At 38.8% G+C, this 14,005-nt stretch overlaps 1 protein-coding gene across 8 annotated transcripts in view; it reads left to right on the top strand.

The window, feature by feature from the left end:
- LOC149575907 (RPA-interacting protein A) overlaps nt 1–14,005 on the top strand; it is a 147,322-nt gene that overhangs the window by 86,358 nt on the left and 46,959 nt on the right. For all 8 annotated transcript variants that reach the window (XR_016360270.1, XM_089815945.1, XM_089815938.1 and 5 more), the window contains one exon: nt 4,812–5,043. Coding sequence is in view for 7 of the 8 variants with exons in the window: in XM_089815945.1 (XP_089672071.1) it covers nt 4,812–5,043 (232 nt within the window). In the remaining variant the exon portion in view is untranslated. The remainder of the gene's footprint in view (nt 1–4,811; nt 5,044–14,005) is intronic.

The raw sequence follows: 14,005 nt of genomic DNA, 5'->3' as shown, positions 1-14,005 counted from the left end.
AGCCCTGTAATTCAAATTGAAAACAATTTCCACCATATTGCGAAGCCAAATGTCTCTTTGCAATGTATCTCTCATTCGGATCCCTGGATCCCATATAACTCTTTGAATAAACTCAGCACCTGCACCTGTAAACTGATCAACATCATGACCACAATAAAATCCTCGTCCAACCATAGATACAATCTGCCAACACCTAGATCCCAAACTCTGTTATGTTGCCTTGCTGCTATGATGTGATAGAAATATATCCAGGGTCCATGTATAATCCAGTAGAATGTGAAGACCTGTCCTAAATGGATGATGTAAGAAATGAGCTGCTCAAAAACTGAAACCACCATTCCATGGATATCAAAGTTTAGACTGTCGGCATAAACTTGGAGAATTCCCAGATGCATAGGTGCTATGAGAATGAAAGATGCTGAGAGTCTAACCACAAACCTCAAATAAATATTCCACCGAGATCTGATCAGAGGCTGATGAAGAAAATTCACCCAACTCCTGAATGGAATGAAATCAAAAAATATGTTGGGATTGATTAGATGATAACATGAGTTGATTCATCATTCCCCTGCTAAGTTCTAGATTTGCTGTTAGAATCTAAGCCAGGATCCCAAAGTCTGAAATCAAACTCTTCCTCTTCATGGCAAACAAGAGATGATCTCTCATTTAACACAAAAAGAGGATTGTCGAATGTCCAATCAGCAACAACTTCAAACAAAGGGTTGTCAACAACCTGAAATGATGTTTCCCATGACAATGGGTTTGTGTCCACTATTTGCTAGCATGAGGGGCTACGTCCTCCAACTAGCTGAAAGCTAAAGCTTTCTGAGACTCTCACAAGAGAGAAAACTAAATTGAATAATACAATCAAGCATATCCAGCAATGAGCCTCTTTCCCTTTTTAATACTCAAACCAATACTCTTTGGCCCCTCTCTGGTTTCCATCTTATTCTCATGGCTCTTCAACTTCCCCAAGACATTTCATCTTGTTCGTCCCTGACCCTTTGTCCTTTATATAACATTAAATCGACCTCTTTAATATTTTGAGCCTGTGTCTCACAATCAATTTAATATTGTGTAAAATAAGACTTCAATATTTCTAACGTTCCAAAAGGGAACATTACATGCTGGCATTCAAATAAATTTATTGCAGCAGCCTAGAATGCTCACGCCAACTTCTTTTACTCCCAGCTTAAGGCAACATGCCAACATATAATAAATGCTGCCTTGCCTTGACCAAATGCTGCTATTAAAATAGGAAATCACAGCCTTGAAGGACGCTCACCAGTGACGTCTAACAGTTTGCAGCCAATCACTTTAATTATGCAGAGACTCTGGCCGCCCAAGGTAGAGTAAATAAAGGCTCTCAAACACCCAGTTTGCAGCATAAAAGTATGCCCTTCAAGCAACAATAGATACAGTAGAAGGCAAGCTCAAAACCACACCAAACCATTGATTGAACAACAAAAACTTGGTAATTTGGTATACAACAACACCAAAATTATAATCAGAATAATCAGAACTAATTATCAGATAATTAGAGCACAATTCACCATGTCTTTCAATGGCTTATAGTGTGAATCGGAGAGGAATTAATCCTTAAGAAACCTTTGTTGAAAATCTTCAACAACTTCAGAAAAAATAAAAACAATAGCCGAGAGAATGAGTTCTTTTTCCCCATGAAGTCTCTTTTATAATGCAACTTGGCTTGTTCCTCACACTTTCATTAAAGAGCCTTCATCAATACACCTTTCAATTAGAAGCTCTCATTTAATAATATAATAATAATTTGGCCACTAAAATAATAATAGCTCCCAAAATACTTATCTTTTAAATATGCTGCCTAAAACAGGAGTCACACCTATTATTTCCCCATGTGACCAAATGCACTTTACTAAAATAGAAAGGGTCCCTCTCAATCCTCACTAAACTTGCCATAAATAACAGGTGCATGAAACTAAGCCCAAATGAAGTTCAATCTTAGTCAAATGAAGACCAAACTAGACATATTGAATTGTGAAGAAGACAAGACCCTTCCATAGCCAAGCCTTTGCCTTAGAAGACCCTCTATCCATGGTAATCAGCTTACGAGGATCACAATAATAGGCTAATCCCTCAAACTCTGATACTGGCAAAAATGGGGACATTACATTAATGGATAACCACTATAAGGGCACCGTACTATGTTGCTATTAGGGGAGAATCACTAAGGGCACCCTAGTGCTAGCACCTTCTGAAGGCTGCAATTAAGGGAGAATTGCAAAGCATACCATATTGTAGTCTCAGCTAAAGGAGAACCACAATTAAGGAGAATTGATATATGCACCCTATTGCAGAAGTACGTAAATGAGAACCTCTATAAGGGCAGCCTACTGTAGTGTGATTAAGAGAGAATTACTAGGGGTGTCTTTGAAGGCCTGGGAAGAGATATTGTCTCTTTGAAGAACTATGAGGATGGATACACCAAAGAAAGGTATCCATAAGGCCTAGGAAGAGATGAAGCCTCTCCCAAAGATTATAATGATAGATATACCAAGGTATTGGATATCTATAAGGCCTTAGGGAAAGATTAGATGCAATTAGATGGTGAAATAGCTTGTGGACCATTCTACGATCTTTTTAAAGGCTACAAGAGCCCTAGGATGTCCTCCTTTCAAAGCTAAGAACCTAATTACAGTCTATTCCCAAGGATTAGAAAGTGCGAATGAGTAAAAAGGAGCCAAGAACCGCCAAGTCAAGCTAGAGAGTTGCACAAAGTAACCTCTCTAGGACTTGGTGTAGAATTGGCTCAAGATGCAGGTTCCATTTCCACTTACCTCTAGATACTCTTATATTTCTTTTATGTTTTTATATTTCCTCATATGGAAATGTTCTAATTCATGTTTAGTTTCATCCTTGAGGACTATTGCAAAACATATCAAGCTTCTTGCTAAGTAGGGCACCTTTGGTTTCTTAATTAGGAACAATGAAGAAATGAAATCATATTCTCGATAATGTCAGGGTTGCACTATGAAAGTTACTCACATTTGAAAGATTTGTATAAAGATTCACATTGCCTAGGGACAAGCTATTTTAGGGAAGGGCAAACTTGATTTCCCTCTTTTGAAATAGGATTTAATAATAAATAATCATTAGATAATATGATTTTAATACATAATAATATTGAAATATAAAAAACAGAAATAAATATATAATTTAATATAATCATGATCGAAAAACTAAATAAATATTAGTATAAAATTATAAATATTTAAATAATATAATGTAATATTTTAATGCAATATGATTATATGTACAAACTAAGTAATAAATTAAAAAATATATGTAATCCCTTAGATGAATAAAAATATTAGATTAATAATTTAATAATATTAATCAAGGTTATAACATAGATATGTTTGTCAATATTATTAATCAATAGATAAGTCAATATATTAATCAATTAGTTAATATTATAAATCAATATTATTAATCAACATTATAAGTAACTTTATAAGTGAATACTACTAGTTAAAATATTAGTCAATACAATTAGGAGATGTGGAGATGTGAGGAATCACAACTTTCGAAATGATGTGCCTTATGAGCACTTAGAGAAGGCGACTCTTGAGAATATAGTATATAAAATAAATATCTAACTCATCATTTCAGAAGAAAAGAAACATACACATGAAGAAAGTTTACAAAAATAACTTATATTGTTTTTGAATATCATATAGCTGCTGTTAGTTTAAGAGTAGCAAAAACATTTGCAATGAGAAACATATTCACTTATAAAGGTCGATATAAGGATGTTTTTGTAGTTTGAGGGCAGATATAGTTTATTCCATGAAGACTATTTAGCCACTCAAGGTTTTATCGTGGCAAGGCATGACAGGATTTTTCCATACGCATGGGACATTTCTTCTGTAAAACTTCATTGGGAAAGGCTTTCTCACAATCCGTAGATTAAAAAATATCTCCCGTGGATCACCATGGGCTCCACTAGATCCGGATTGACCATTGGTTGGCTTGGTTATGGTATGCAAAGCTAGAATGAATGCATATATGAGGTATATGGAAGATGTGAACTTATTGGGCTGGTAAGCTGGGAGTTGTGTGTAGGAAGTGTTGCTAAAAATTTGCCTTTGATTTCTAACAATAGCAACATCATCTTGTACTTTGCAAATGTGTAATTTAATAGGACTTTATGATGCTCGAGTTGAAGAAAATAACAAATTTCAAAATTTATGTCTAGAATTGAGAATCCGTTTTAAATAAATAATGAAGTCTAGCTAATTTAGCCTATCATGATGTTATGTCCTATTTAGCTTGAGATTTGTTGCATACACAAAATGCCATTAGTTCTCTGGAAACCAAAAGAATTGTAAAACAAATGTCAGGTTTAATGCTAGTAAAGCTCTTGTTGGTGTATGTACCTCTGGCACTCATGCAATGCAGTTCGCAGGCTAATGTTATGGTTGCTTTCTATCTGCAACATTGTAATCTCCTTTTTCTTTCTAAAAGCGGCATTTGTGATGGCTAGCAATAAAACCAGCATCTGTCATAGAATTTTGGAGACATGTTGATCCTTGCTTGAGATTACACTGCTTGGAATTAGAGACTGGAAGGCCTATTACATAGACCCTACAAATAGTTCAAAAGTAATTTCTCAGGTGAAGACAGTATAATTAATTACTCATTTTTAATTGAAAATAATATTGTGTGCAAATCTTTTTGAAAATGGTTGGATTTTGGTTATGAAAGCATCTTTTTCTTCAAGAATTACTTGTGATGAATTGATAGAAATACTAATGCTTTGTCATGCTCAGGGAACTGCAGTTTTCACTCTTGAGCAGATAGTTTCAGAAGAGTTAATCAAAGTTAGAAACTCATCTGGTAGAGATACAAAGAATGCTATTATATCTGATAAAGATGAAGCAATTTGGGAATATGAGCCATCGCAATCGGTTAGAAATCTGGACAACATTGAGTATCAAGAGATATTGCTGGAGATGCAAAGGCTCCTTTATGATGATATAGAAGTAGAGTTGAAACAAAGAGGTAGGTAATTTTTTAAACTTCTTCTCTGTATTCACACATTAAAAGATATATATCAAGTGAATAAGATTCAATACAGTCTCAGCTATCTCTTTTTGCTTATGTGGGATTACTTTGATGTCAGTGAGAGCCAAATATGACTAATTTCTTGCTTTTCTACTTGAGAGCTGCGCTTCTAGTTTCTTTTCCCTTCTTGTTAAGTATGGGGGAAGACTTGCTGCTCGAACCTTTGTTTCTTATAATCTGCCTATTTTGTTTGTAAAGCTTATGTTAGCTTTTTCATTCTTCACCTTTGCTGCTTTGTTTTGATGCTTCTTTTGAGTCTACCTCCTTATTATATAATTCCTTGGAGTGTGTGTACTTTCTTATTGCTCAAATGTCCTTTGTGGGTAGTGTACAATGCCCACATTATTGTTTGATAATGTGGTTTGACTATGTATTAATTGCTTGTCAACGTTTGGTGGCTATAAGAGTTAGTTGATGGCTGTGTTCCTCTTGGCAATTCTCGGGTCCTTAAAATAAAATTTTGTATTATCAAGGAAATCAATATGATTTAGTTTGATTGAGTCTAATCCTTGGTTGACAATCTTGGGTTTATTTTTGTAATAAATTCATGTGCAAATAAAAATATGCTCTAACTCCTTTGTCTTGTATGAATTAATAATTTTTTTCCTTACTTCAAGTATTGATTTTATTAGTAAGGAGAGTAAACAATACCTTTGTAGCTTTGGAACAATATTTAGTGCATGGGTGTTTATTATAAAATGACATAACATGAACAATCAGAGATATCATAGAACCATGTGAAAGTAATTAAATTTATATCAGATTAGAAAGGTTTGATTACACCTAGTATAGTCCAAGTCGTGCATGATTTCTTCCATTCATAGTTAGAAGTAAAGATGTAGGAGTAATAATTGTTGTCGGTCAAATCTATATTGTAGTCGATGAGTAGAATTGTATCTGAAAGGGCACGTGATGGGTGAGTCACCCCTTCGGGAAAGTATATGTACATCGTCCGAAGGGACTATTGAAACATCATTATCATTGTAAGCGTTATACTTGGAGTTGCATATTGCATATATGAATAAGGTTTGTGTTCGATGTTACATCTCAATCTACTAAATCCGATAAGTATCCTTTTACCTTGTACGGTAAACATTTGGTGCCGTTTCGTGTCGAATCTGGAACAAAGGAGGTGTTATGAAGATTAATGCCGAATCTGCTTAATAAAGATAGGAATAAGATAAAAGATAAGGATGAGATACACACAACACGGGAAGTATTGATTTTAGCACAACAGGCGGAGCTCAGATAGAAGTTTTAACAGCTTACTAACAGACACCGAGGGGGTGAAGGAACACAGATAGAGGGAGTGCATTCACCTAGTAGACTGAGGAGTGCCGAGGAATTGCTCGAAGAAATACGACAACGATTGAATTTGGTGGAAGAGACAAGGGAGGAGCTCCTTAACTTGTATACATCGAGGGTAGAGAATCCGAACGGAAGGGAAGTAACTTGCACGACTCAAATTGTCGAAGGAGCATGAGCGTGTGGAGTGAACTCTTCATTCCTGATACACTCGACAAATGGATATAGGTAGAGAATTGAACAACTTCGCTTAAAGATCTTTTCACACCGGGGAACGCGTTTGTCCAAATTAGGGTGGTTGTCCGAAGTAGCACGATTGTGCAAAACAATGCAGGTACTTAGAACAGCGTGGGTGTGCAGCAAGTACGCCAAATTTAGAAGAAAGTAGAAATGACAGGACCAAAGGAAATATTGCTGAAGTTCAATGGTGATGGGACGACTGATCCAATCAGACATTGTAAAATATGTGAAACAATCTAGACGACGAATGGTGTAACGAACCAAGATGATTGGGTTTGATAATTTTTGGCGACCCTACAAGGTGTAGCGATTGATTGGTTTTTGGATGTCGATCCATAGAAATTAATTACATGGACAGAAGTCAGGAAGGAATTCATAGCAGAGTTTCGACTACTAAGGGATGATAACGAAATAGTGGCGGAGATATACAGTACGAAACAAGAAAAGAACGAAACAATTCAGGTATATTCAAGGAGGCTGAAGGAGCTAGTGGGGAAATGGAAAGCCAACCAGCTGACAGATTAAAGAAAAGATGGTTTGTGGAAGGGCTATGAGCAGCATTAAAGAAAAAGATGAAAGATGTTGTCGGTAAAGTTATAAAATAACCGATGGGTAGATTAGCATGTAGTCGATAATTATTATGTAGCCGACGAGTAAAATTAATTATATCCGAATGGGCGCGACGGTTGAGTCACCCCTTCGAGAAGTCATATGTACACCATCTGAAATTATTGTAATCTTCATTGGAAGCACTATGTAATCTCTTCGGCATATATGCGAATAGTAAAAGGAGTACTGCTATGTTACCTGTCCTTGTCTATTGTCTGTATGCATTAAACTATTTACCTCATACGTAAACAAAAATTGTAACCATAGGGTTGTACATAGATGTGTATAATCAAGCGATGGATCTGGAGATTGAGCAAAATACGAGCAAAAGAAGAAAAACAAATTATCAAACTTAGACAATTCATCTTCCAAAAGCAGCAACAACGACGAAGAGTCAAGTAAGAAGGTTCAAGCATTATAGAAGGCTATGTTACAGATGATGGAGTTCAAAAATTTGAAAAAGAATCCTAACTCAGTGAAAGGGGAATTGTGGTGTATAGACTATAAGGAGGGCCACACAAAGGGCTCCTGTCTGAAGAAACAATTTTGCGATATCTGCTAAATTGCGGGACATTCCACCAAGGAATGCTCGTTCAAAATGAAAACAAAAGGACACCAGCAAGTGTTACTGATGCAGGAAGTGTCCACCGTAGGAGTAGGAACGAACGCTAACAATGACACAAGCTCAGGAGGGTACCGAAACAATAACCGATGCAGACGACGCAGTAACAATAATAATAATAACAATAATGGAGGCCAAAGTCAGATACAGTACGACTCGAGTGGATGGCCAATGATACAATGCCATGTGTGCAACCTCCGGGGACACTTCACTAGAGACTGTACCACAAAGGAAACACCACAACTGTTGTGCAGATGCTGTGGTCCAAGAACCACGAGGATTCAAAATGCCCTAAGCAAGGGGTGAACTTGTTAAGCATTAAAACATGTGAGGAGGAGACGTTAGCCATCACTCGTGAGCAAGCAAAGAAGGCAACATACCTAGATGTAGAAGAGGAAAATAAAAGGTTGTAACAAGCACGAGTGGAATTGGAAAAAGAAATGGAAGCCAAGAAATCACAAACAAAAGACACCATGGCACCTCAAGGAGGAACCTGCCAGAACAAAATATTATACGGTAGGTAATGCAAATGTAAGTTCCTATGAAACTGAATGACCTTACAATGCCTTAGCTATGAACTGTGATATTGAACATGACACCACTCTCGAAAGCAAAGGAAGAGACATGAAAAGAGGGCAGCGGAACGACTGCAATAGACCCAATGCTACTGGCACTCACTACGGGAAGACATCCTGCAATAGCAGAAATGGGTATCCTCGGAACATACTCACAAACACAATCATCGATGGAGGGTCAGGAGTGAATGTATTACTGGAAGATGTATAGAAGAAGTTGGGACAACCTACATTGTGGCCACCTACATTTCAACTACTCACTGTCGATCAACACGGGATCAAGCCCTTAGGTACCTTGATGGCGCAACCTTTAACCATTGGGACACAACCATTCTTATTGGATTTTGTGGTCAAACCGTTAAAAAGAAAAGGGTACGACGCCATCCTTAGACGAGGCTAGCTAGTACAGGTTAAGGTCAAACATCATTAGAAGCGGAATACTCTGTCCATGGAAGGCGAAGGCCGGAGATTTGTAATTGACTTACACACACAGATGAGATCGACTGGATGCTAGAAGCAGGAATTATTTTTAGGGTGCAGACGAGTGAGTGGGTATCATCGATTGTGATATCTATGAGGAAGGACACCACTCAGATAAGAATATGCGTGGACTTTCGATGCCTAAATGCAATAACGATCAAGGATCCATTTCCGATACCATTCATCGATAGCATTTTGGAAGAAGTTGTGGGGCATGAAATTTATTCATTTATGGATGGATTCTTTGGATAGAACCAGATATCCATCACTGAAGAAGATAAGGCTTAAAACAACGTTCATAGTGGAAGATGGAGTATATGCCTACAGTAGGATGTTGTTCAGACTGTGTTATGCTTTAGCAACATTTTAGAGAATTATCTTGCATATATTTGATAAGATGTCAGTAGGGAATTGCAAGGCATTTTTGGATGATTTGTCAATTTTTAGCACGGAGGACAAGCATATAATTGCACTCAGAGAATGCATGAAAGATGCAAATGGGCGAGATTGGCACTGAACCTGAAGAAGTGCAAGTTCATGGTACCGTAGGGGAAGCTATTAGGGCACGTAGTACGCAAAGCAGGATTAAAGACGGATCCTAACAAAGTCTAGGTAATCTTGGAAATGCCTCCATCAACGGATGTAACAGAAGTAAAATCGTTCCTGGGACATACTAGATATTACTGAAGGTTCATTAAAGGCTTTGCAAAAATATCCTATCTGCTGGACAAACTAACTTGCAAAGGAGAGCCATACAAATGGGATATAGAGCAGAATGAAGCCTTCGAAGGACTGAAAACAAGACTAGCTACAATGCCTATCCTAGCTTATCCGAACTAGGACAAGGAATTTTATGTTCATGTTGATGCATCAAACTACATGATTGGAGCAACATTGGCACAAATAGTTAACCACGGATTGGATCATCCAATATACTTTTCCAGTAGACAGTTATCTAAAGCAGAGAAAAATTATAGTACAATAGAGCGAGAGGCACTCGGAATGGTGTACGCAATACAAAAATTTAGACATTATCTACTAGCGACGCCATTTGTATTTTATGTGGATCACCAAGCACTATTATATCTTGTGAACAAGCCGATAATCCAGGGAAGGATAAGCAGGTGGCTATTACTATTGCAGGGGTTTACATTCAAGATTGTGTACGGCTAGGAAAGAGTCATGTAAGCATGGATCACTTATCAAGGATAAAATCAGGAGAGCCACCAGTGGGGGTCAACGACGATTTTCCTGATGCATAGCTATTTCAGATTACCGTACTGCCATCTTGGTATATGCATATTAGAGAATATCTTTCGATGGGACAATTTCCTAGGGAAATGCTACCAAACGAGAGAAGGAAATTGGTGCTAAGGAGTCAGATGTTTCAGTTGATCAATGGGTTACTGTATAAGATGGGACCCGACCAGATTTTAAGATGGTGTGTTCTAGAAGAGGAAATCCCAAAGGTGTTGAAGGAAGCACATAAAGGACCAGTAGGACACATGGGACCGGATACAACTGCGCGAAAGATACTTCTAGTAGGTATATGGTGGCCAACCGTGCACAATGATGCCAGGGAGTGGTTCGTTGCATGCGATACATGTCAGAGAGCTGGAAAACCACTAAAGAGGGACTTCATGCCTTTGAATCCTTCAGAGGCATAGGAGTTATTTGAAAGATAGGGGTTGGACTTTGTCGGACCCCTAAAAGTAAGTAAAACTAGAAGATGTAGGTACATTGTGGTAGCGACGGAGTACCCTACCAAGTGGGTAGAAGTGCGGGCCTTACGTAACAACTCTGCGGTAAGCACAACAAAATTTGTTTACGAGCAAATTATCACAAGGTACGAGATTCCGCTATAGTTGACAAGCGACTGTGGGGGACACTTTGTCAATCATATCATTTGACTACTGACCACAGAGTTCAAGATTTACCATTCCCTATCGAGTTTGTACTATCTGAGAACCAACGTACAAGCAGAGGCTACGAATAAAATCCTAGTCGGAGTAATATATAAATCTTGCGCAGTCGAAGGAGAAGATTGGGAAGAAAGGCTACCATCAACGTTATGGGCGTACTATACTTCATACATGGTAACTACGGGAAACACTCCATTTTAGTTGATGTATGGGCAGGAGGTTGTGGTACCCACCGAATTCATGGTAACAAGTTTAAGAATCGCAATTGAAAATAAGCTAGGAGATATGGAAAGTTTGAGGGAGAGATTGTATAGTTTAAATAAACTTGATGAACGATGACTGTAGGCACAATTGGCCATAGAAGTTACACAGAACAGGCGTAAGGCATGGCATGACAAACACTTAAAGTTTAATAAGTTTCAACCAAGCCAACTAGTGTTGAAATATAATGGGTGCAATGAGATCTGACTAGGCAAATTTAAAGTGAAATGGGTTGGACCATACGAAATTCGCGAAGTTGGTGATAATGGGGCAATCAAATTATGGACGCTTGATGGCAAGAAAGTGCGTGATGGAATGAACAGGTTGAAGCTGAATGTCTATCACGAAAGAAATAATGCGCCTTTGTGGATAAGCAAGGGAGAGACAATATAAAAGTAATAACAAATATTAATGTAAAAATCTAAATAAGGCACATTCCCTTAGTATGGTCATTTAGAAGACAAGAGGAGCCGGTATCGTGGATAATGCACATGAAACCTAAAAGGCTATACGACCGTACAGCATAAAACAGTGTGGGAGGTAACATAGGAAGCAACCACCGTATGGACTTAAAGACCGTACAAAAGCTACCATACGACCATCGGTTAGAAGAAATTTGATACTTTATAGTCATTCAAGGAACAAATAGAACCGTACCACCATAGGAATCCGTACAATATATAAGGTATGATGAAGATAAGAAAGGTTGGAACTTAAAAAGCCGTATGACCATACGGAACAAAGAAAGGGAGATGATTACTGTATGGAATAAGAAGGATAAAGCATGAATATCAAGCATCACCTGTAGTGTTCCTATTCCCGTAGCAGAGATTTGGATGCCCAAATTCGGATTTTGCAGGTGAACTGGCAATTTGGAAGAGATGGGAGTATTCGTACAGGATGAATATTGGTTGTTTACCATACTGGGTAAAGAAATCAATGCATACAGACAATAGATGAGAACAACAGAACTCTTTATTATATTCGCACATGCCAAAGATATTACATCATGCTTGATCAAATGACTACAATGATCCCAAAGGGGGGTATAAATACTATCCGAGGAACCTTCCCGAAGGTATCCGTCGGGCAAATACAACACGTCGACTACAATAGTAGAACCTTCCCGATACACACCCTAGTGGCCGATACCGACGACATACATCCCGATACAGATGGAGTACATCCTGATACACCAATGGATGCATTCTGATACACTAACGGGATCCATCCTGATAAACTAATGGGATGCGTCCTGATACACTATTTATTGTTGACATCATCCCCCCCAAAAAGAAAAGTCGTCTCCCGACGACAACACAACAAAAACCCAACAACTAACTACAACAAGATGGATATGCTTTTGTCACATCACTTTCACATTCGTTTCGTGCCTGAACCAAACTGGTCTCCAACCCACATTGTAGCTGTAGCCATTATCTCCTTAGTCAAATTGACCTTGATAGCCACCTGTGTCGCTTTCTCTGCTTCCAACTCTGGGTAAAGAAATCAATGCATACAGACAATAGATAAGAACAGTAGAACTCCTTTTTATTATATTCGCACATGCCAAAGATATTACATTATGCTTGATCAGATGATTACAATGATCCCGAAGGGAGATATAAATACTATTCGTAAGGTATCCTTTGGCCAAATACAACATGTCGGCTACAATAATAGAACCTTCCCGATACTGATGAGAACATTCTCGATACACTGTCGGCCTGATGGCATACATCTCGATACAGTAACGAAATGCATCCTGATGCCCTAACGGGATACATCTTGATACACTAACGAGATGCACCCAATACACTAACGGGATGCACCCTAACACACTAACAGGATGCACTTGATACACTAACGGATACATCCTGATACACTATTTCTTGACGACATCATCCCCCCAAAAAGAAAAGTTGTCTCCCGATGACTACACAACAAAAAACCCAACAACTAACTGCATTATTCAAAAAGAAAAACATGGACTTATACATGATGAACTCGAAGGCCGTGTCTCCGACTGCGATGACCGGCTGTGTCGAAGGTGGTACACCTAATCTATCCAAACCTTCAAATCAGCTCTGATTTGAGAGTTCTCTTCCACTACTTCCTTCAGTATCAATACAACCTCCTGACACTCAACTTCTTTCTGATCATGAGCCTTCTTCACTGAGTCCTTCTGTTGAAGAGCTTCTACCAACCGTTGCTTCGCTGTTGCTAGCTGTTGTTCCACCTGCTGCTTCCTTGGTGCACTTTCCTCGAGCTGTGGTAACAGTGCTGTCTGCTCTGCTTCCCACGCACTCTGCTGGGTGGCAAGTCGGTCGGCCATCTCCTCTTGAGCCTTCTCGGCCGTCTCCCAAGCTTCCTACCCAGCCTCTGCTTGTCTTCTTTCTTTAAGCACCAACTCTGCCAAGAACTTGCTCTGCTTTGTGATAACAACAAGGCTAGAATGAACATCCTTATCCTTCTCCTCCGCTATGGGTACAGGGCCTGTCTCCTGTACCCCTCATCTACTTTCTCTGTTGCTACTGGACTCTGATCCTCCACCCCTGGTGATGCCGGTACCTCGATTACCTTGCTGCTCGACCAAATGGCTTCCAACTGTGTGTGCTCTCTCATAGGAGACTGAATGGAAGGACCTCTAGCAATAGGGGCAAGCAGCCGTCGCCTCAAGTGCTCACTCACCCGACTCGTTGTACTCATCCGGTCCACTGTCGGCACCTAGGGTTTTGCTTCAGGAATACTGAAATCAACATCTTGATCCTCATCCAACAGAGTGTCTTCTATGGTAACTACTACATCTGTCCCAATCACCTCCAGACGAACTTGCTCCTGCGTGTCTCCCTAACTTACTCCTCCCTCTGCTATTGCTTCCGCCA

This window comes from Cupressus sempervirens, chromosome 1, assembly GCF_028749045.1.
Source record: "Cupressus sempervirens isolate cs-2001-9-10 chromosome 1, ASM2874904v1, whole genome shotgun sequence".
Lineage (NCBI taxonomy): Eukaryota > Viridiplantae > Streptophyta > Pinopsida > Cupressales > Cupressaceae > Cupressus > Cupressus sempervirens.
Note: the sequence above shows the minus strand (reverse complement) of the source record. Positions and strands in the feature narration are given on the sequence as shown.